This window comes from Sus scrofa, chromosome 17 (assembly GCF_000003025.6).
Source record: "Sus scrofa isolate TJ Tabasco breed Duroc chromosome 17, Sscrofa11.1, whole genome shotgun sequence".
NCBI classification, from domain to species: domain Eukaryota; kingdom Metazoa; phylum Chordata; class Mammalia; order Artiodactyla; family Suidae; genus Sus; species Sus scrofa.
Window position 1 is genome coordinate 58043567 of NC_010459.5, and position 23174 is coordinate 58066740.

Here is a 23174-nt window from a genome sequence, read left to right on the forward strand (position 1 = left end):
AATTCGTGCCGAAGGGACCCTCCCTGCCCCCTGCACTTTCGGCTTTCTTTTGGAGGGTTACTTAACACCTCGACGAGGCTCTTCAAAGGTGGATCCACATGAGCGATGTGAAAGAAGCAAAAGCACGTACAGACTTAGTTTTACTAAACATCTGCGTTTTTAGCCCTTGAGTGTAGCACCCATAAGAGCCCACACAGTCTTCCTTCTGTGAGCGGGACTTTGAAAACGCATGACCCGCCCGGATCGAAACTCACACCGTCTCCCAACTGCCGTCCACCGCAGATACATCAGATCAAAGCTATTCTACCTGCTATAAAACGTAGGCGGATGTAGAAAGAGCGTTGGCTGTGGCCACATGCAAGTTCTGAGCTTCCCCAGTGCAAGTGTGGCTCTGGGATGAGTCAGCCTGCAGGGCTTGGACGGAGGCTTGGTGGCCAGGCATCTGAACCTCACAGGGCAGCTTTGGCACCGTCTGGAGGCAACCCTGTCAGGGATCCCGACCCTGGTGGGCAAAGTGACACAGGCAAGAATAAAGCTGAGCTCACACCTGGCTCACGCTCTCGGGCAGCGGCCCCGCTTCCAGCAGCGCCCGGACTGTCACGAGCAAGACGGGTGGCAGGGCCATCTTCCGGAATCTATTCTAGACCGTCGTGACCACATCTCCAGGACCATCGGGGCTGGAACAAACCTCCTTTGGGAAAAGGCAGTGTGCCTGGCCCAAAATGTGCAGGAAAACTGACTCAGCGCCACACTCCTATGGCTTCTGAGTACAGAGCCGAGAACCCCAATTTCACCTCCCTGGGGGAGCCCAGGGCAAAGCAGAGAGAAGGCTCAGGCCCAGACCTGGGCGCACCTGTGGGAGGGGGAGGTGGGGTGTCTGCTTCGACCTCCAGTGTTGGGACCTCAGAGAAGTCTCCCAGCCTTGGATGGAATGCACAGATCTTAAAATACTCTGCAAATTTTACGTTATAAAATACGTATGTATATTTTTTATACCCCATGATATGTGGGTTTACTTATCAAAGCACACATTTTTGTATTCGTAACCAGTGACACGCAGACAGACCCATGGTTGGACGTGTTGACCTTGGCCCCGACCTGCAAAGCCAGGGCGGGGGGGGACATCAGCTTCTGCAAAACTTAAGGACCAGCAGAGACGCTCCTATTTCTGAAGACTGATGTGACCTGCAAGTGATTCTCCATCACGGATGATCACAGGTGACAGATCAAGTGCCGGCAGCTCAGAGAACCTCACTGCGGGCTCCCGAGCAGCCGGGGGAGACCGAGCAACACCCAAAAGCCCCTCTTGCACCAACTCTTTCACTGCTTATCGAACCATCTGCTCTGGGCCCAGACCACGCAGACGCTGTATCAATTTCTCCAGACTTCAAAGGTAAATTGGTGTCTCGAGAACCCACGTGACTGCTCAGTGCTTTAAGTGCTATCTGTCCAGCTCCATATCTGTCCAGCCCAGGAGAGCCAGGGAGGCGTTTCTGGAAGAGAGTAAGACTTTTAAGACCTGGCTCCGGAGACCAGAAGCCAACGCTCCCCAACATCCAGACAGCAGGGCCGCTGGGATTTTACACTTGTTACCAAATCATTACAACTCACTGCCAGGACAGCGGTTTCCCAAGCCCCCTGATACAATATGATAAACGACTAGAGTTCAAGCCTATCTGAAGGGGAAGCAAATCAGACCCCACAGGTCTCAATGCTTCCGACACCCCAGAAGACGCTCGGCAGAGGCAATTCGGAGCCCAGGGACCCACCGCTTCTTCCCCCACCCCCATCCCTGATGAAAACCAAATACACAATCGGACACTGCAGGAACATCAGGGAGATCCGATCACCACCTGGCACCCGGGAAGGTGAGTCAGAGCAGCTGCCTGACTCCTTGCAACCTGTGGGTCTCATCGTCACATGCGAGCAAATGCCAGCTCCGCCAGGGGTGACACACAGACAGAGCAACTGGAAAACACTCCATGTCTGAAGCAAGTGGGGTAGAAGAGAACGGCCCTAGGAATCCTCCTTCGGAGGGGTGTGGGGCAGACCCTGGCGAGGCCCCTTTGTCATTTCCAAGCTCTCCGTGGCACTGAAGTGATGCTGAGACCCCAACCTTCCTGGACAACAGCAGCAGAGGCAGGGGAGCCCGTCCGCATGAGGTTCTGCACCTGCCACCCCTGCCCCCACCCTGAGTGGGGCTCTGATGTTTCCGGAAGAGGTGGTGGGAAGGAGGCCAAGGCACAGCTTCCTGCTCCAAACAGTGGGCATGTCTTTGGAGCATTCGAGATAATACATTATGCCACAGGGGCCGCACACTACTGGGCATCTGTCTCGACAACCTAGGAAGTGAATGGTAATCTCCCCTCCGCTTCAGGGAGGGGCGAGTGGAGGAGCCCTGGAGACAGGTGCTGCCCAAGTCCTGTCCTGACCACGTCTGGTCCCGCCTGCAATCTTCTTGGGGCCCTCCCGCCCTGCCCACTTCCTTCTCTCCTCACACAACCTGGCTGGGGACATCACGACCCAAAGGACACTGTCCCCAAGTGCCAAGTCTCAAGTGCTTGGTGACCAGAGGGAAGAGCGATGACACAACTAACGACACAACATCAACACCACGTGGCAGGTCTGGCAGGAGAGCCCCACAGCTGCTCCTGGGGGCCAGCGGGATGGGCAGTCTGGAGCCTGGGGGCCCCCCCTGGGAGGTGCTCGGCTTTCGGCTCTCCGTCGGCCCCACTCCCTGAAATGAACTCACATTCTCCTCTGTGCCCTTTGCAGAACGGCAAGTCTCAGAGGGCAGGGTTTACCCGTGCTGTTGTCCCTGGAGGCTCTCCTGCGCTGGGAACAGCGCCAGGAACAGCACAAATGATGATGAGGAAGCACCGAGTTACTGAGCTCCCACGGGGTGCCCTGTGTGCATTCATCCCCCATAAAACCTGGATTTTCATCACCTTGCCCTGGCCAGAAGCTGGGCAGCGTACAGACCATGGATGGCCCAGAGTCACAGGACAGTTCACCAAGAGGGTCCCTCCAGGAACAGCCGTGGGCCACCTACCAGGCTCCTGCCACAGCATCTGGTGGCGGGGGGCTCGAGGATGCAGAAGGAGTCGGAGAGACAGCTGACGCGGGACATGTGTCTGAGGAAGACTTTTCCAATGAAAGGCAGCCAGTGTACTCAGATTTGTGGGTGCTCTTCCCTGACAAATGGGGGTCGGGGTGTGTCACAAGGAAGGAATCACAGGAGCAGGGGCTACAGATTTCGGGAGCTGAGGTTTAAATCCCAGCTCCTGGCAATATGACCCGGAGCAAGTGTCTTACCCTCTCCGAGCCGTTTGGCATTTGCAAATGGGTAAGAACAACAGCATCTCGGAGTTGTTTTGAAGATCGAGAAAAATGCGTCACTAGTACCTGGCACATAATAAGCTCTCCATATCCAACTAGGAAAGGGAGTGGAAGCAAAAATCCATCAGTCACCCTGGAAACAGAAGACAGAAGCTGTTCCGTGGCTCTTGGAAAGCCTGGGGCTGCCCCAAACCTTTCTCGGCCCATCCCGGGGTGGCTCTGATCAGCAAGCCACTCAGAGACCTTTCCCAGCCTGGTGACAGACACCCCCACCGGCGCCCTGGCAAGACCCCCGGGCTGACACGGTTTGGCTTTGCGTGCCACCCAAAGCAAAGGGAGGTTGACGTCACTCCACAGAGGGCGCTGCCCACCCAGGGAGGTGGAAGGGCAGGAGCGAAGACACAGGTGCTCAGAGGTGGAGAGGTGAAACCCGCCAGGAAGACAAAGATCCGGGTCTTCTTCTGACGGTGCACCCCCGCCCCCCCCACACTCGCTGGAGTTACAAATGGAGATGAATGTGCAAAATGGGAGCCTCAAACTATTGGGAGTTTCTGGGCTTCACGCTCTGGACCGTCTCAGGCTCTCAGGAATGGACCCCGTGTGGCCTCTGGTGTCAGGGCGGTGCTGATTTCCTGGTCTCTGCTTTGGGTGTCCCCGCCCTTTGCGCCCAGCTGCTGTCCTCCAAAGCGGCTCGGGATGCCTCGAACCCCGGGGTCTGCGGCCTCTTGGGCCCAGGGTAGATGTGCTGGGGGTCTGCCAGCCAGAGACAGGGAAGCTCACACCACCACTCAATTACCTCCACTGTCAAGGTCATGGTCCCCCCATGGGCCGGTGCCCTGCAACATTCCCAGCCAGTCCTGCCCAGCCCAGACGGAAGGGGGCGACCTTCTTCTGAAGGCTTTCGCAACAGGCAGAGTGCCAGGGTGACCATGAGGGGACAGGACACGTGGCTTGTTGGGCCAAGGCCAACCCCACTGTCACCACCGACCCCCATGAACACAGAGCGGTGTGGACACCAGGCACACACGCCCCGAGAATCATCTCAGAACCCTCCTATCACCCCAGCCCACGAGAGCTGTGGTCACCTAGCCTTACGGAGGCCAAGAGGCAGCGGAAGGTGACACAGCCAGCAAGCTCTGGAGCGGGGCTGAGCTTCGACCCCTCTGGTGCTGGGTCAGGCTCTTAACCCGCTGCAGCCCCACCGCCACCCTCACCCGGTTCTCAGCAGCATCCTCCTGGACACACTGCATTTGTGTGCTGAACCATGCTCTCCCGGCCTCGGGAAGCGCCCAGGCAGCGGGGAGCATCCTCACGGCTCCACAGGCCCACAAAGAGGAGGGGGCAGGCAGCTCACCCCGCGCCCCCCTTAACCAAGTGTACACACGTGCGCACGCGTGCACGCACACATGCGACACCTTTTAAAAAGCCCAGAGTGGGGGTCCTCAGCTTTGATCTCCTCCTCAGCACGTGAGCCATACAGAAGCTCACGGTCTCCCAAATCCCTTCTCTTTGGCCAGGACCCCAGATGCCAGGCTGCCTGCAACTCTGTCCCTGGATGATGACACCTAAAGAGAAAAGGCCACGCAGCCCCTCTGGTTTGGGGCTCCCCACAAGTACCCTCCTCTCCAGCATCTGTTTAGGTCTTAACAATTAGCCCAAACAGAAAGGTTTAAAAACCCTAGACCTGGGCTTAGACGAGACCAGGTGGGGCAGGTACAGGGGGTCAGCGATCAGGGCACGGCTGAGCTCTGCAGACACACAAGCAGCCCCGACTCCACCCTCCCCACCAGCCTCTCCCAGGCAGCCTCACATGGCTCTTGTCTTTCGGAGGGAGAGTGCACACACGTGCGCAACTCACAGTCTATGTGTGTGCACTGTTTCCCTTTTCGTTTTTCTTGCCTGCCCAGAAGAAGCTGTAACCCTTCCCAACCCCAAGAGAAGCTGGCGGGAAAGGCAGAAAGGAGGGCAGCTGAGAGCTGAGTGTGTGCCCGTGTACGTGTGTCTGCACGCGGATGGGTGAGCATGCACACGCGTGTGAGCGCCTGCCTAGGCCTGTGTACAAGAGAGCCATTAGTTACTCTGTGTCTTCACAAACACGAAGCTCACCCCTGACCCGGGGAGGCGGTGTAGCGGGCTTAACCCAGACCTCCTGGGAAGCCGTGACCAACTGCCTGGCCTGAGAGCCAGTCAGAAGTCAGCCTCGTATGCGCCTCGACCTAAAACCCAGACAGTAAGAAGACACGTGGGGGAAAAGTCCCAGCCAGACAAGAGGGCCCATGGGGGATGAGCTGGTGCTGGCGGGACGGCCATCCTTTAGCTGAAACCTGCAGGATCCGCTTTCCCGGGGCCCGAGTCTTTCCTCCTAATGAGCACGAATCTGAGACGTTTCATCGGGCGGGGGGGGGGGGCAATCTGCCCCACGTGGTGTGCAGTGGGCACTCAGGAAAGGCGGAGTGGGTGAGTGGCAGGGGCCAGCGCGGGCCTTTCCAGGGGCTGATTTCCGAAGGGAACTAGGGATCTTCTCCCGGCAACTGCGACCTGCACACCCGCCCCCAAGCCCCTGCGGGAAAACCAGGAAGGGATGGCGGGGCTGCTCCGAGGGCACCCACCGGGCGAAGTCTGGGCCGTGGCTGTTACCAGGCGGCAGGGGGAGTGGCCCTCCTGCTGACATCTGGAGCGTAGAGGCCAGATGCTGCCACAGAGCCAGCACACAACACACCTCCTCTCCCTCCCAACAAGGAATCCTCGGGCCCAGACGGCCCGGTGCCGAGGGTGAGACAGCCTGGATTCCAGTGTAACACGTGAATAGCACACGTGCCAGACAAACCGCCGGAGAATTGGGTGTCCTCGGAGTTTCAGAGAGTGGAATCTCCGGGGCTCGGGGCTATTTGTTTGGAATTGGTCAGAGAAGAGGACTCAGAGGTTCACTGACTCCAATTGTGTTAAAACAACAACAAAGCCACCACCGTAGATACCGCCTGCAGAGATGCCACCTCCCAGGTCCCTCCAGAAATGCTGCCACGAGAGCCAACCGCTGTTTGGCCCCACAATTCAGCCTGTCCTGAAAGCACAATTAGCATCCCCCCCCCCCGAAAGTTTCAGGCAGAAGGTGGAGGAGAAAGACAGGGGTAATTTCTAAGAGACGCAACAGAACTGAAAAGAGGTCAGAGAATGCCAAGAAAAAGGCAAATGGGTGCCAGGAGGAATCCTTTCCTCAAAAGTCGCCACACAGAACTCCCCTGCTGGTGGGTTGTCACTTGAGCCGACGGTTTTCAATCCCCAGACCCCTGGCTCTTTTACAGAACATTTTTCTGTAGGGTGTGTTCTGGGAACAGGGAATTCCCATCAGACAGCAGCCCTCACCCCTCTCAGAAAAGATGGGGCCCCTGGAGGGTCCAGGCAGTGTCTTGCCAAAGTCAGGACCATGCCAGATATCTGGCTTCCTCATAGCAGACCCAGTTCCCATCATCCCAGGCACAAAGGAGATGCTGATTTCCTCCAGCCCCCAAGTTCAAAGTGGACCTACTCCGGGACTGCATTCGTTCCATGAGAAAAAAACCCTGGATCTGGGTCCAGCATGGGTCGGGGACCTGGGGCAAAACTTTCCTTTGCCACTTCCTCTTACTTCTGAAACGAGGGCACAGTCACGGAAGCTGGCCCAGGCTTCGCCCAGGTCTGAAATTTGGGGCCACCACATCAGGAAGCCCGCACTATTCAAGGGGCAAGGATTTCTGGCACCTGAAGCCTCCAGCCAGACTTTGGAGGGCAGAGGTCCCATCTGGAAAGATGCTAAGTTTTTTTTTTGTTCATTTCACCCATCCCTGGCTCCTTTTTCAGAAGAGGAAACTGACGCCAGGGGCCCTAAGGGAACTACCAGGGGCAATCTCTTCTCTTCTAGAACAGGAGCCACCTGACACTGCCCTGCCGCCCAACTCCAAATCCAGTGTTCCACTGGAACCCCCACTGGAGCCCCCACTCAGATCATGGGGAATGCACAGTGGCCTCTGCCTGTCTCTCTCTCTCCTTCCTTCAATTCCCCTTCCTTCCTATCTTTTTGTAGAAAGCAACGCCAAGCCTTTAAGGCTTCCTCAGCGGACCGTTTCCGGGAAATCTGATTAGCACTTTCAACAAACTGTTACATTATACCTGCGTTTTAAAGGCCGCTTCCCTCTCTGCCCTGGGCTTTCTTCCAGGAAGTAGGGGCCGTGTGTAAAAAATACACTGAGCGAGGTGACTAATGGGCCACCTCTGGGCCAGCTGGAGCAGGCCAGGGTTCCAGACGCTAACCTCAAGGGTCCCACTCAGAGGCCGCGTGTGGGAAGCTCACCAGTCAAAACAGGCATCGGACTTAACAGCACCTCGGTGTCAGCCAAAACACTGCTGGGGCGCATCAGCCCAAGAAGGCACAGACGTAAGAATGAATTTTTTAAAAAGTCCTGACCACAAAGGAAGAAGAGAGCAGCATGTCCCATTAGTTCCACACAACAACCAGGACCCTTCAGGTGGGGTGTTCTCTCGGGCAACTTGCTGGGGGCGTGGGGGGGGGGGGCGGTACCTGAGCAGCAACCATTTAGCACCAGTGAGACTTTCCAAACATGTGCCAACACATTGTACTAATATCCCCGTGCATTTCATTAGCCTCCAGCTTTCACAAAGGGCCTTTGGGAAGCAATCGGGTTTAATGCAAGGCAGTTCCGCAAACGCTGGCTCCGGAGCAGGTTCTCTGGGCATCTCGCTGGCCTGGCTCAGGGCAGCTGGGGGGTGGGGGTGGGGGACAACGACGACGACAAGGCTTCAATTCCAGGACAAGAAGGAGTGGGGACAGGCAGATGGAGGTCCCACCACCTAGCCAGCCAGCCTGCCCCAGCAGAGCTGGTCATGGGTTATTTTTACCTCTTGCTCCTCACTGTACAGGCTCAGGGGCCGAAAACTGTGGCAGCCGCCTGCGGAAACTGGCTTATGAGTCACCCAGTGACTGCCCTAGCTTGGTGGCGGCTGCCTCTGGACTCCTGGTCCAGCTGGAAGAAGCAGGGGGGGGGGGTCCTTGCAGGGCAGGAAAGGGCTGTGTGCACCCCTGCCTGAGGTGCTTAGGGGCGAGGATGGGGAAAACGAAGCTCAAATAGGCCAGAGGTTCCCAAAAGGATGGACCCGGGGAGGGGGTACAGGCTAGACGGCAGTCCCCTGGGGGGGCGACAGTCAATGCCCCACCCAACCCAACGTCCACCTGGGTGGGCTCTGTATGACCGAAGTGGAGGCTTATCCCTCCCAACTTCTCTGTCTGCGGGGGGAGTCAGCACCCAGCTTCAAAGGCTCCCCTCCCGACCCTGGTGTGCCTCCTCCTTTCAGAGCAAGGCAGCCCCAAATACAGACAGCCCCAAACTTTGACTCATTTGTAACCACTGTCCCAGCCAGACTGAGCCAAGCTGTCCAGACAGAGGCTATTTATAGGTGCGTCGGGGACACAGACACTCACACAATGACACACACTCAGGATCCACGTTCAGCCAGAGCCGCCAGCGCGGAGCCCTAGATTCAGACACCTGGGTTCAAACGGTCCCCAGACCCCCAGAGAGATGCACCCAGACCGGGACACAGAGAGCCCCAGAGATCCGACAAGACTTGAGAACACAGACTCTTGGGGCGGCTCGCGAGCCAGACACACAGACACCCAGAGAGGGACGCCAGACCCAGACAGAGACACACAGATACGCACGCTCCACAGACGCACGGAAACCCACTCACACAGACCCACAGCGCCACGCACACTCCAGACACACACCCGGAGCCCCAGACACCGCGCAGGCCAGACAGTGTCTCACACACCCGACACCCCCCCCCCCGCCCCCAAGCCAAAGTTGATAAAGAGCCGGCCTAATTGCTCCATCGCGACTGCCCCTTAGGGAAATAAAATGGAAACTCTTCATGGATCCACCCGCCCCAGCCCTCCCGCGCCGGGCGCCCCTCCGGCCTCCCCTCCGCCCGGCCCCGGGTCCGAGTCCCGGCGGGCGGGGCGCGGACTGCGGGGGCCGTGCCAGGCTCGCAGCGCCGCGGGACAAAGCCGGGCCGGCGGCCAGCTGCCGCGAGCCGGGAGGGCGCGCCCGGGGCGCGGCGGGCGCAGCCGGGGCGCAGGGCGCACGGCCCGAGGGGGCGCGCACGGCCCAAGTCCCCGCCCGCATTTGCGCCTGACTCAGGGTCCGAGCCCGTAGGGGCCTCGGGGGAGGGGGGCGCGGGGTCACTCACTGATCTCCATGCTCTGGAACAAAGAGCGTTTGCAGTTGCACGTGCAGGAGACATTGGGCTGCCCGGCGGCGGCGGCGGCGGTGCTGTTGACCCCCATTAAGCGGTGCATGGACGGCGCGGCGGCGCGGCGCGGAGCGCAGGGGGCTCGGGGGCGGCCGGGGGGGCTCCGGCCGGCGCCCGGCGCTCGGGCCCCGCATGCAGGAGGCGCGCGGCGGGGAAGGCGCGCCCCGGCTCGCCGGGCTCGGGGCGCCGCCAAGTTCCCGGGGCGCCGCGGGACTCAGTGCTCGGGGCCGCGCTCCCCCGCGCCCCCCGGCTGCCCCTCCGCAGCCCCCGGGGCGTCGGCAGTGCCCGTGGGTGGCGTCCGGGAAATGGGCTGGCAGCCGGGGCGCGCGCTGCCGCCGGCGCTGAGCCTCTGCTGCTGGCTTCCCCCAGCCGAGCGCCTCCGCCGCCGCCGCCGCCTCCTCCTCATTCAAGTCCAAGGAGATCGGGTTTCGCTCCGAGACCGCGGTCGGAGGCAGGCAGACGGTCTGACGTCAGCGCTAGACGGGGCTGCCGGTTCCCACCGCGCGGGGGCCGGGGAGGGGGCGCGCGCTGCGCCAATCCCCGCCGAGGTTCCCCCGCACCCCCTCCCCGGGCCGCGGGGCGGGGTGACGGGGAAGGGGGCGGGCTCTTAAAGGGCCAGCGCCGGGCGGCCCGCGTAGACCCGCGACCCGCGCGCTGGAGGAAGGTCGTAGCGTCCGCTCCCCTACGGGGGTCGGTTTGGAAGCTCTGCCCCGCACACACCAGGCCGGGGGCGGGGAGCAGGTTTGGGTCCCAGCCGCACCCCCGCGCGTGGCGGATGCGTTCCTCGCAACCCGGCCCCCAGGGTCCTTGACCCAGGCTTTCGGGGGAAGTTTGCCCCCATGCCCCCGAGAGTACGAGGTCCCTGGGGCTCGGGATTAGGGACCAGGGGCCCGTCCTCCAGGTCACCCATTACCTGATTTCGCAGGAAACTCCCCGACTCCAGATCTGCAGCCCCAAGAGGCCCCAAGCCGTTTGCGACCCCCACGCACTTTAACCCGACCCAGATGAGGTCGACTGGGGAAGCGTGGAACTCCGGTAGACGCGTCCCGGACAGTTCTGAGAAACGCCCCCGACAGCTCCGAGAAACGCCCGGGAGCCCTTGTCATGTAAATACGCGTCGGGGACGGGGAACCTCCCCGCCGGCGGGGCCCGGGGCAAATCCACACCCAACGTCTGCTGCCCGAGGGGCCACCGGCCGTAGGGGGCGCGGCTCCGGTGTTCTAAAGAAGGGGGAGGAAGTGCGGGGGTGCGCTTTTATTTCGAGTTTTAATTACACAAGTGCTACAAGAACACATTCTCCTGGAATTAAAAAGATATTAAAATGTTACGTAAGAGGCCCCCCTCCCTGGCACATCGCCAAACTCTCAACACTTGGTGTGTCCCCTCCTAGACCCAGCCCTAAATCTCTATTTATTTAGCAAGCACTTATTTACTCGTGTCAGAAACTTACTAAACATGAACGCAATCTGACGCCTACTCAGAGAGGCAGAAATATTTTAAAAAATCCTGATTTTACAGACACGGAAACTGGCCTAGGGGTCGCTGGCTTAGGGTCCCAATGGAGGGGTTTGAGGCGGAATTCCCGTCTTTGGGGTATTTGCCCCTCCCCCCCATATATTTGTAATTCTTAAATATCCACACATCTCTGTAATGCCTGGAATGCTAGTGATGAGCAGAGCCTACTTTTGCTACACGGGGAAACAGGGTTTAAAGGTTATTGGTATTTCATGGAGTTTCCCATCATGGCTCAGGGGTAAGGCAACTGACTAGGATCCATGAGGACACAGGTTCCATCCCTGGCCTCCCTCTGCCGGGTAAGGTTCCGGCGTTGCATGAGCTGTGGTGTAGGTCGCAGATGCAGTTTGGATCCCATGTTGCTGTGGCTGTGGCGTAGGCTGGCAGCTGCAGCTCCGATTTGACCCCTAGCTTGGGAACCTCCATATGCTGCAAATGTAGTCCTAAAAAGACCAAAAAAAAAAAAGTTATTGGCATTTCCTTTTAACAGACTGGAACCTGGGTGTTATCTTAAAGAATTCAAAGAAAGCCAACCCAGGAAGTGGAGTTCTGACCAACTGGGCACAGAGATGCTTCTTGCTTTCTTGGGAGGGCAGGCCAGAAACCTCTTCTAGAGGGTTCAAGCTCAGGAGTGATTGATTGACAAGAGAGAGAGCCAAGGGGTGTCCAACACGGAAGGAGGTTCAAAGGCACTGACCAGCCCCCGTTTGAGAAGAGACATTCACCCTAGGAACTATGGGCCAGGCCTGGTTCAGGCCCCAAGCCCAGGGACCAGGAAGGGTGGAAGCTCTCAGGGCCAACCGTGAAGGATGCCCCTGCTGTGGGCTGGGAAGTCTCAGCCCCTACCTCAAGGAGGGGTCCTCTCACCAGCAGGTCCATTGAAGGGGTGGAGGCACGTCTCACTGCGTTTTGGCCTCTGTGGCTTGGAGGAAATGCTGGAGAGTCCTGCACGCTCCTTTAGGGGGCCTGGGAAACGTCAGCTGGGCCTGGGGATGACCTTGAGTCCCACTCATTTCCCAGGCCGAAGGAGACCACCGTCCCTTGTTTCAGCCATTCCTTCATTCATTCAATCAACAAACTTTCACTGAGTTCTAGTTAGCCCAGAGCGCCAGGACGTCAGTGAGGCCAGGGGCAACCCCTGCTCTTCTGAAGTCTCTTGCAGCTGAGCTGGCCTGCCTGGCAGCAAGACTCACACACGTTGGCTATCTTGGAAGTGAAGCAGCATTTACACCATCCAGGTTCCAGGAGGCAGACCTAACCAGTTAATTCAGTGGATTTAAAAAAAACAAACAAACGAAAAAAACCCCCAAACCTACCCACAACATTGACCTCTGGTTAATCTGTCTGGACAGCAGCACTGGCCACATGTAATGAGCACCGGCAGTGTGACCCCACTCTTTTGATGGTGGCACCTGGGACCAGATAGTGTCCTCATCTTGGTTCCCAAGTTAGCTCCACAGGTGTGTCAGGTATGGGGGTAGCAACTGGATGGGCAAAGATGAGTGGGGGACAGCCGTGACCCTGATGAGAACTTCACCTCCCCGCCCCCACCCCTGCCCCGAGTTTCCTCTTCTTCCAAGTAGGGATGTTAAGTGCCTCTGCCTGGGTGACTGTGAGAGGGTGAAGGGGTTGGTCTCTGGAAGTGGGTAAGAAGAGGGCTGAATATATACTGCAGTTGTTTGGATCTCTGGCCTCGCTCAGTGGGTGAAGGATCCGGCGTTGCCTCGAGCTGTCGTGTAGGTCGCAGTCGTGGCTTGGATCTGGCGTGGCTGTGGCTGTGGCGTAGGCTGGCAGTTGCAGCTCTGATTCAACCCCTGGTCCGGGAACCTCCATATACCGCAGGTGCGACCCTAAAAAGACATAAATAAATAAATAAATATATGTATACGGCGATTGTACCGTTTAATCTTCATGGACCCAGGGAGGAGTTTGTTTTGTTTTGTTTTGTTTTTTTGCAGATGAGGGTACTGACAACTAGAAAGTTCTCGAAACGACAGGGCCCCGGTAGCAGGAAAGGACAAAGTTGCTTTGGAAGAAGCATACACCTGACCCTCCCCACACTCCTGGGTGGCTTCCGGCGCGCCGAGGGCTGCCACATAAATGCGAATGTCAGATAAACCACGGACAATTTTTAGTATTGCCCAATATTTGGGATATACTTACCCTAAAAAAGTATGTGTCGTTTATCTGACACTTAAATTTAACTGGAAGTCTTATGCTTTTATTTGCTAAATCTGGCAACCCTGTGTGTGCCAGGCACCAGCCCATGTGGTGCTGGGAGTTCAGCGATGAGGGGGACAGAGCCCTCCTCGGGGAAGGCACTGGAAGAGGTGACATGGGCAGGGGCAGGGGGGGCGGGGTGGGAGAGCTCACTGGGTTTGGAGTAGGGGCCTTGGCAGGTGGACCACCTCTGCGGGGCCAGCCTGAGTCCACGCCAAGGAGACTGAAAGTTGGAGAGAAGTGTTTCCTTCTTTCATTCAGGAGATGGTGTACCCTATTTAGTGCCAGGCTCTGTGCTGGGCACTGGACTCGGGGCAACAATCCAAACTCCCCGCCCTCACGTCACCTCCTGGGGTCCAGGAGACTCTCTTAGAAGTGCGTGCAAACCTGGTGGCTCAACTAGGTGGCGTTAGAGACAGTCATCAGCTAGAGTTTGGTCATCAGCTGGCGATCGGGGAGGCCCACTCGGAAGAGGTGACTTTTCATTCAATTCATATTTATTGAACATCTTCCAAGGGTCATGTACAAACCCCAGCCCTCCCATGACTCAGACCCTGGCGGTGAGACAGACAAGAGATGCGTAAACATTAAGTCCCGAGACGGTTCCGGAGGAACAAGTGCTAGAAAGAAACGAGGGACCTGACCTGGATGTGCTGGAGCCCATCAAGGGGTCAGGTGGCCGCTCTGGGGAGGTAGGACGACAGGGTGGGCGTCCCAGGCTGAGGGCGGCAGAGCCAAAGGCCTTGGTGGAAGACGGACTCAGGGAAATGTGGGACTTGGAACACGTTTCCCAACCCGGTTACAGGCCCCGGGTTGTGAAACGGGTGTGTGTCCCCAGACAACCGCCGGGCAATGGACTTTCAGGGCGTCCACAGGGCACATGCGGCTGGCTGCCCTGTGCTGGGGCTTGGATTTGCCACAGGGGGATTTTTAGAGAAGAAACGGTGCTGTCTGAGCCAGTAAGGAGGACTCGCTCTGGCCGGCACATCCCTGCTGGGCTGCACACCTGGCCGGCCTCACAGGGTGCATCCAGGCAGGTGCTGGGCTCCCACCCGGAAGGGCCTCGCGCTTGGTCTGATGCTCTGTTGTCCTCATCTTGAAATTCCTCATAATTAATAATGTTTGAACAATGGCCCTGAAAACCCCACAGCCTGTCCTGCTCAGGTGCCAGGTCCTCGTTGGCAGCCAGTTGGGGACCGAGGAAGCCAGCGTGGGTTGTGGCTGTGGCCAAGGGAGGCTGGCTGTGTCCTGCCTGTCCTCGCTGGGGCCTGCTTTGACAGCGGGCAGTGAGGACAAGGCAGAGCCTGCCCTGCCCCCTCACCTTCTGCCACCGCCAGGCCTGCCGGACAGAGCTGCCTTTTAGAAGCAGCCTCCCTGGTGGCCTGAAAGAGTTTACCTGCCTCTCCTCCAACCGACCACCTTGGAAACCCCTTCCAGCAGAGTCCCTGTTTCCCCCGCCTGTCCCCCCCGCCAGCCCTGCTTGTGGGTCTGTCAACCAGCGGTCCCAAGTTAACACCTTTGTCTTGTTTGGCTTGTAAACACTGAGAAGAGCTCATGTTTACTGGACCCTACCTGTGTGCCAAGGCCCTGTTCTAGCCACTTCATACTTGGCTATTGAATCACTCAACAAACACGCACGGGGATCCTAGAGGAAGACGGAGCCTAGCTCGCTGGATCCCCCGACAGCCTTGTGGGGTACAAGCTGATATTATTCCCATTGGACAGATGTGGACACTGAGGCTCAGGGAGCCATGAATGAGCTGGCGTGGGCCTTGAAGGCAGGGACTCTGGCCCCGGCTGACCTCGGCAGGTGGTGTCTGGGCTCCGGGCACCAACCTCATACCTCTGCCTGGTCCCATCTGCCGTCCCCCTGTACTCGGCCTACACGGCTCCCTGGAGGCTTCCTGGACCCCCAGTTTGCCCAACTGCTTGGTGGTTTCTGTCCATAAAAGCTCACCCGCCAAGACTAAGGGCAGCTGACCTCGGCAGGAAGGGTCACGGGGGAGTGGGCCAGGGAGGGCGAGGACCAAACTCGGAGAGGCACCTCGGGCAACCTTGCTGAGGCTGCATCTCTTCCATCCCCAAGCAGGGGCGGGGACAGCATTTCACAGGGGCGGGGGGGGGGCATCAACCTCAGCATAGGGACCTGCGCCAGCAGACGTATGTGTCTGCATGTTTGCTGTCTGTCTCCACTGGAGCCCTTGGGTGGCAACCCCACAGGGGCAGGGCAGTCTGGCTTCTGCCCCACGTGTCCCCAGTGGTGCGTTGATCCAGGTCTGTGAAGGCACTTGGCAAAGCTCTGTGGATTAAATGAGTGGCACCCACACAGGTAAACAGACCAGTCACACTTGTGCTGCCTCCCCGACCGGCTGACCATGCATCTAACTTCCGGCCTGTGCCCCCCTCCGCTTCTGCCCACTTCTCATGACGGGCTTCTAACTAAGTGTCTGGAAGCCAGAAACCTGGGAAGGGCCTACCAAGAACAAGAGCCTGCCTGGTACCAGAACCAGAACCAGAGGTCGTAACCATAAAGATGTGAAGCGTGTGTGTGTCTGCAGTCTGGGTGTTGCGGGTGTGGGGATGTGTTGCACATATGTGTGGGTGTGTACTTGTGCACAGTCTTGCTGTGAAGGGTGTGTGTGTGTTGTGTGTATGAGTATGTGCGTTTTGTTGGTTGTAGCCTGTGTGTTCAGGTGCCGATGCAGGAGCTTAGGGCCTGGACACATGTCACATTTGAACTCTCCAGCAACAAGCCAAAGGAGCCCTGCTAAACAGTCACAGATGCCACCAGCGGAGTCACCGCCTTCTCTCCTGTCCAGTTCCTCACTGCCAGCAGAGAGCTGGTTTCTTTGAAGACGACAGGGCTTTGAGACCAAAGCACAGAGACGAGGTGTGGGCAGAAGGAAAGGACAGAAGGAAACATTCAAACCAAATCCTGTCTTCACGCAGAGGGGTAAACGGAGGCCCAGGCTGGGACATGACTTGGCCAAGGTCAAGCTGCTGGAAGGGCAGAGCTGAGCCAGCATCCTGCTTCTGACTCCTGGCCCAGGCCCTCCAGGGTCTTTGGTTCCCTTAAATAGCTTTGTACACAGGCTCTCCTGCCACAGGCTGAGCCTGAGAGGGGTTTGGAAGATTCCAGATGTTCAACTCATGTCTGAAACACTTCCAGAAAGAACTGTTTGTCATTCAAGCTGATTTCATGGGCCAGAAATACTGGAGTAGAAATATTCTGTGTCTTCGTTCACATGAACGATACATTTTACTGTTGTCAGGAGAGATTAAGAATGTCAAACTGTGATTCTTGGTGGCATCAAAGGCCTTTGTGCCAGACTGGGTGGTGGCACTCTTCTGCCAGGTTTAGAGGGGGGCCGGTGAAGAGATGTGAGCATAAGGGTGCAGGCCAGGCTAGCTGCAGAGGGTGGAGGGAGGGCTGTGTCCGCCTGGCTGGGCTGGGCCAGGGCCGAGCACCCTACCTGGCAGAGGAAAATGGTTCCACACGACCGGCCAGGGGGGCCCCAGGCCCTGGGGTAGGCGGTGACTATGGCAAGCCAAGCTCTGCCTTCGCAGCGTTTACCCATTGGGGGCTCAATCACTCATTGATTCATTTCTCAAACACTGACCAAAACCTGAGGTCACACGAGCATAGGCCACCATGTCTAACGGCATGGCCTTGGTCAGGAAAGTTAATTAGTGACTCCAGGCCTCAAGGCCCTCGTCTTTAAGATCATAAATAGCATCAGAATGCTACTGGGAGGATTAAACAGTAAAATTCCTGGACAGCGCTTAGCATAGGGCCAGGCCAGGAACAAGCGCTTGTTGTTATTAGACCATGCTCAGTGGTTCTGGAGCTCCTGGGTCCATGCAAAACATAAAGGAACCTTAAAATCCCCTTCCTCCCTTTGCAGAAGTTAGCCCAAATTGTAATTTTTTTTTTTTTCTTTTTGCCTTTTCTAGGGCCGCTCCTGCGGCATATGGAGGTTCCCAGGCTAGGGGTCTAATCGGAGCTGTAGCCGCTGGCCTATGCCACAGCCACAGCAACAAGGGATCTGAGCCTCATCTTCGACCTACACCAACAGCTCACGGCAATGCCGGATCCTTAACCCACTGAGCAAGGCCAGGGATTGAACCCACAATCCCATGGTTCCTAGTCAGATTCGTTAACCACTGCACCACGACGGGAACTCCACTGTAATTTTTTTAATGACTTTGTGAGTTGCTTTGTTCAGTGTCTCTCACTGGGCTGTCTCCTGCCTATCCCCAAAGTCTGGTCTCAAGAACAGATGCTCAGATGTCCCCAGGGCTTCCAGAATGCCAGACAGGAACCGTTGGAATGCAGAGGACGGGGGTGGCATGGTGCCCCAACAGTCCCCACAAGCCGTGGCACCCAGAACACGTGCCCTGCATCTTCTGTCTGCAGTGCCTGTGCTGGAGCTGGAGCTGATGCAATGTCCTCCCTCTGCACAGGGAGCCCTGTGCTCAGACACGGAGCTTGGGAACAGGTGTCCAGGAGCCTGCTTCAGAGGTGATGAGACTGGCATCGTATTTTTGAAAGAGGCATGGGCTACTCCTTCTTGTTCTTTGCTGTATCCACAGCTCCTGGCAGCCACTGGCAGGTATGATGGCGCAATACATGCCCGCTGCATAATGAATGCAAGACAGTTTTGCAATATATACCAGGCCTTGAAAGAGAAGTAGCCTCACTCTGGTTCCATGCCTACAGCATAGTTTAAGGAAATAATCAGAGAACTGATCCTTAAGCACAAGAATACTGATCCTATGTCTTTTCATTTGCAAACGCAAAATTCAGTGAAATTAAGAAACATGTAGGATATTGGTTGAATAAAAAGTCAAAGACAATGCATCTGTTAAAAAACATGTTTTCAAAGATTATTTGACGATGCAGAAAGAAGTGCTTTATAAAGCAAATTTTAAAATAGCCTTCAGAACTGATCCCGATTTTGTACAAATAAAATTATATTATTAGAAAAAAGACTGAGATGATACATGCCCAAAAGTCAGCAGGGATTCTTTCTGTGGAATGGATAAAATGACATTTACATTTCTCTTATATTGTTTGTTGTATTTTTTACAATGAACTTTAGTTTACAAAAAAAATTAAAGGTTACTTAAAAGTGCCTCTGAAGCCACACGCGCCTCTCCTCCCCTGCGGCTCCTTTAATTTCAGTCAAGACGCCAAAGAGGCGGGGGTGCCAGACATCACTGACGTCAGAAGCAGCCCGAAATGACACAGCGGGTGAGCCAATCCCAAGTTTGCATTCCGGAAGCAGCCATTCGATTGGACATAAGTGAGGGCTGTCTCGCCCAATGGCGGAAGAGGGGCTGGAGCCTGGCGGCCGCGTGGGTTTTAAATCCACGTGGTGGCGGAAGGGCGGGGCGGCGGCGGCTGCGCTTTTGGGGCTACAGACGTGTACCGCGGAGCGTGTGCGTGGGTCCCATCCTCCACGCCTCCTGCGCCCTGGGCCCGGTATTCAGCCCCGCCGCACCTCTTTGTGTCAGCAAGTACCGTGTAGGATCTTGTGAGTACCAGAGGCATTCATCCATTAGACTCATGTTCACTAGCATCTACTGTGTGCCAAGCCGGGCCAGACGGGATAAGGGAGAACACACGGGAGACACTGAGAATCCACGCTTCTGTGTAACTACCAGCAAGTGGTTTACCGTTACCTCCACTCTGTTCCATAGCGCTTAATCCACCTCCTCTGCAAAGATAGGAACTTCCTAGGGAGTGAGCCGTGGGGCAGAGATGCTCTGTGACTGGCCAAGGGTCTGCCCCGTAGTTTGTGTTCAGTATGTACCTGCGGAATAATTATTTCAAAGACCAATTTTTAGCACAATGCTTGCCGTGTAGTACGTTTGATAAATGGTAGCTGTTTGTTCGATAAAGAACAATAGCAAGTACTGATTAAATGCCTATTTGTGTGCAAGGTGCCCGGGGCACTTTCCATGTATTACCTAATTTAATAGTCACGAAATGACTTGTCTTATCTAACTTAATAGTCACAAAATTACAAATCTTCCCTGATTTGATAGTCACGAAAAGCAAGTTAAGCACCATTGTTACTCCCATTTTACAGATGTGCAAACTGAGGCAGAGGGAGCCTAGTAACTTTTCTACGATCCTGTAGCTAAAAGGTGGGAGGCCAGATTTAAGAGGGATTGGTCTTTTTTTTTTTTTTTTTTTTTTTTTTTTTTTTTTTTTTTTTGCTTTTTAGGGCCACACCTACAGCATATGGAAGTTCCGGGGCTAGGGTCAAATTGGAGCTGCAGCTGCTGGCCTGAGCCACGACCACAGCAGCAATGTGGGATCCGAGCCACCTGCAACCTGCACCACAGCTCATGGCAACGGTGGATCCTTAACCCACTGAGTGAGGCCAGGGATCGAACCCACATTGTCATGGATACTAGTCAGTTCATAAGCTGCTGAACCACAACGGGAACACCAAGAGACCTTGGTCTTAACCACTGCACTATCCCGATATTTATCCTGTACTTTCCTTTCTAAGAGAGTTTTTTTCCTCAATCAGCCTGTTCTCCTAGGAATCAGAGAAAAGGGAGCGAGTAGGAGTCCGGGAGGCTGGGATCCCGCCATCCTCTGCATTGCCCAGCTCTGCTGGGCAGCAGAAGTCAGAGAGGAGTGAATAGAATGGCTCCACTGGGCGTGCCAGGCCATGGGCTGGGCTGGGCTGGGGGTACCTTGATGGGCATGACAGACCTGTCCCTGCCCTCAGGGAGCTGGCAGTCTAAGCCTGCAGCCACTAACTGTGAGCTGTGGGCAGCCTGCAAAAGTGTTTTTGGTTTTGCCTGCCTAATGTTTAAGTTTTGTTTTTTAATGATCTTTATTTTTTCCATTATAGTTGATTTACAGCTAATGTTTAAAATTTTTCTAAACTTTTTAACATCAATCGCCATGGTCCCTCCCCCTCCCCATTGCGTCACACTTGTCTGCCTTTATCCACGTGTCCCTTCCAGCACCTAGATGTCTGTCCCCTGGTCTAACCATGAAGGAAGCCCCAGGGGGGGCCTGGCACCTCAAGACCAGCCTCCTCAGGGATGGCACTCAGGTGAGTGCTCTGGCATTCTTGACCTTGTCCTGGTCTTTGTTTAAAATCCCAGAATCTCCACCTTGAGCCCTAAAGTCCCGCACCTCCCAAAGCTGAAAGCCCCTCCATGGGCCTCTGAGCATGTGCAGCCCTCGGCTGGAGTATCTGAAAACCCTGGTGGTGGATGCCAACTCTGACTCAGTTAAACCTGGATCTAAAGCCCAGCTTTGGAGTTCCCGTCATGGCGCAGCGGAATCGAATCCGACTGGGAACCCTGAGGTTGCTGGTTCGATTCCTGGCCTCGCTCAGTGGGTTAAAGATCCGGCATTGCCGTGAGCTGTGGTGTGAGACGTGGCTCAGATCTGGCGTTGCTGTGGCTCTAGCATAGGCCGGCACCTGGAGCTCCGATTTGACCCTTAGCCTGGGAACCTCCACATGCTGCGGGTGCGGCTCCAAAAGGAGAGAAAGACAATAAATAAAGAAATAAAGCCCAGCTTGCTGCCAACAAGCCAAGAGATGCTCAGCCATAAAGACCTGTTTTAGTTTCTTCCTCTGCAAAATGGGGATAACAGCGGTCCCTCTCCCAGGGAGGACTGTTCCTATGAGGAGGTGGACGAGGTAGGGAGGATGGTTGGCACACAGTAGGTGCTCATCACGCGGGCTGCCGACCTTTCTTTAGGAGGCCCTGGCACTGGCAGAAGTCCCTCCGTACATCAAGATGAGGTCCGGCTGCTTTGTAACTTCCATAACGTCATGCTCCTGGAAGCATCAGTGTGCTTCTCTTGAACACGTAGAAGAGCTCTCCAGAAACTGAGGGCCCAGCCACACACCACAGCTCCTTCCCATGTGACACCTGCTACATCATTTGTGGTGCCAGCGCAGACTCAAGATGTAGGGCTCCTGGTTCAGAAATGAGTAAGAATGTCAAGGTGATGCCAGGATAGCTCAGAGCCCCTCCTGAGGGTAGCGTCCCACGCGACCACGCCACACCCGTGGAGTGGGCCCCACTCCCACGGGTGGTCCCCCGACCTGTAAGGCCCCCCAGGTCCACGTGTGGCTGGAGAAGGTCTGCCTGGACCAGGATGGAGCGAGGAGAGTTTCCAGCTGGGCCCAGGGAAGGGCATCTGCAGGCGTGGTCTGCACCTCCCAGGGGATGCTGCCACGTGCCCTTCAGCCGCCAGTGCCCCCCTCCTGGACTTTTTGTTTGTTATTTTGATGGAACTAGAGTCTCCAGATCCGAGGTCTCTAGCTGGATGACGTTTTATTTTGTATATACCTGTGTCACCACCACCCACCAGTCTAGAAAGTTCCCTCCAGTTCCTTCTCGGTTACTGCCCGCCCCACCCTGTGGCAGAGGTAACCCTCATCCTGCCTTCTTTCACTCTGGATCTGCTCTGCCTGTTCTTGACCTTGACATAAGCAGGATACTCTGGCACACGCTCTTTTGGGTCTGCCTTTGCCCCTCCCTGTCAAGTCTGGGAGCCTCAGCCGCGTCGTTGCTGTCATCTCCGTTTGTCGCCTTCCGTTGCTCTGTAGCGGTCAGGATGGACCACGACCGTCCTGTTCCTTCTGGTTTCCAGCTGTTGGGCGTTGCAGGCAGAACTGCCCTGGGCATCCTGGAGCTGCCCAGGCGTGCTCGCCGCATGCAGGCACACCTTTCTCCTGGGGTCACTGCCTGTGATTGGCTTGAGTAGATACCGCCGAAGGGTCTCCCGAGTGGTTGTACCAATGCGCATGCCCGCCAGCGGCCACGTGCGCCTCGCTGGCGTTTTACCCCCTCACCTGCCCTTGACGTTGCCACAGTTTTAGTGGCAGCCATTCGGGTGACGTCTCTCTTGACTTTGGAACTGGCCTAAGGAAGCCGGGTGCCGGGACTCCCACTCACTGTTCCTTCCTGGCCACAGCCGAGACCTTGAACCCTGGACGTGCACAGGCCAGCCCTGGAGCACCCTCTCCCCCTGGGGGGCCACATTGCCCATGTCCCAGGCACGGACTTCATCTGAGTGACCAAGGAAGCTCTGACCAGGACAGACCCTAGTTCGGGGAGAGCCCCATGTTCTCCCGGACCCCTCCAGCCCCAACTGGGTCTCGAATCTTGGACTCATCTCTCCCAGCAGGAGCGTGCACTTCCCTTCCACACTTTGAACAGGAAGCGTTCTGATCTTTTTAAAGTCAGTCTATTTAAAAACGCCTTCGGGAGGGAGAAGAAGGGGCTGGACAGACGTTACATGTATGCTGATGGGGGGTTGCAGCCAGATGTATGGATGATTAAAATACGGAGGGGAAGGCATCTCAAAAACACAGCAGTCGTAATAACGCCCGATCCTTATAGTGGGTTCGCTGTGGAAGGCTGTGAGCTATGCTGTGCTGGGGGCTTGGTCCCCGGAGCAGCTCAGTGTGAACTTCCCAAAAGCCGCCCGCCCCCGGGCGGGGTTGGTATCACCCCATTTTATGGATGGGGAAACGGAGGCTTGGAAGGTGTCCCTTGCCTGAGGTTCCACAGCTGGTGAAGGATGGATTTGAACCCACGTCCATCTGTCCCTGGAGCCTCCGCGGCTGACCTCCTTCTACACTGCGCCAGGGAGGACCTTCCCTAATGCCGCACGGGGTCTGGTAGCTCAGTCGCCTGTGGACCTCGAAAACTGGCCACTGCTGCCTGTGTCTGGCTAGATCTACAGCGTGCTTTAAACTTTTAAAACGAGTGGCTTATTTAATAATGAGGATATGTCACATGAA

At 56.5% G+C, this 23174-nt stretch overlaps 1 protein-coding gene across 2 annotated transcripts in view; it reads right to left on the reverse strand.

Moving 5' to 3' along the window:
• Window positions 1-10763, reverse strand: part of PMEPA1 (prostate transmembrane protein, androgen induced 1) — a 55043-nt gene extending 44280 nt beyond the window's left edge. Inside the window, exon 1 of one of the 2 annotated variants that reach the window (XM_005673042.3) lies at window positions 10556-10763. In XM_005673042.3, the coding sequence (XP_005673099.1) occupies window positions 10556-10748 (193 nt within the window). In that variant the 5' untranslated portion in view covers window positions 10749-10763. 2 annotated transcript variants of the gene reach the window in all.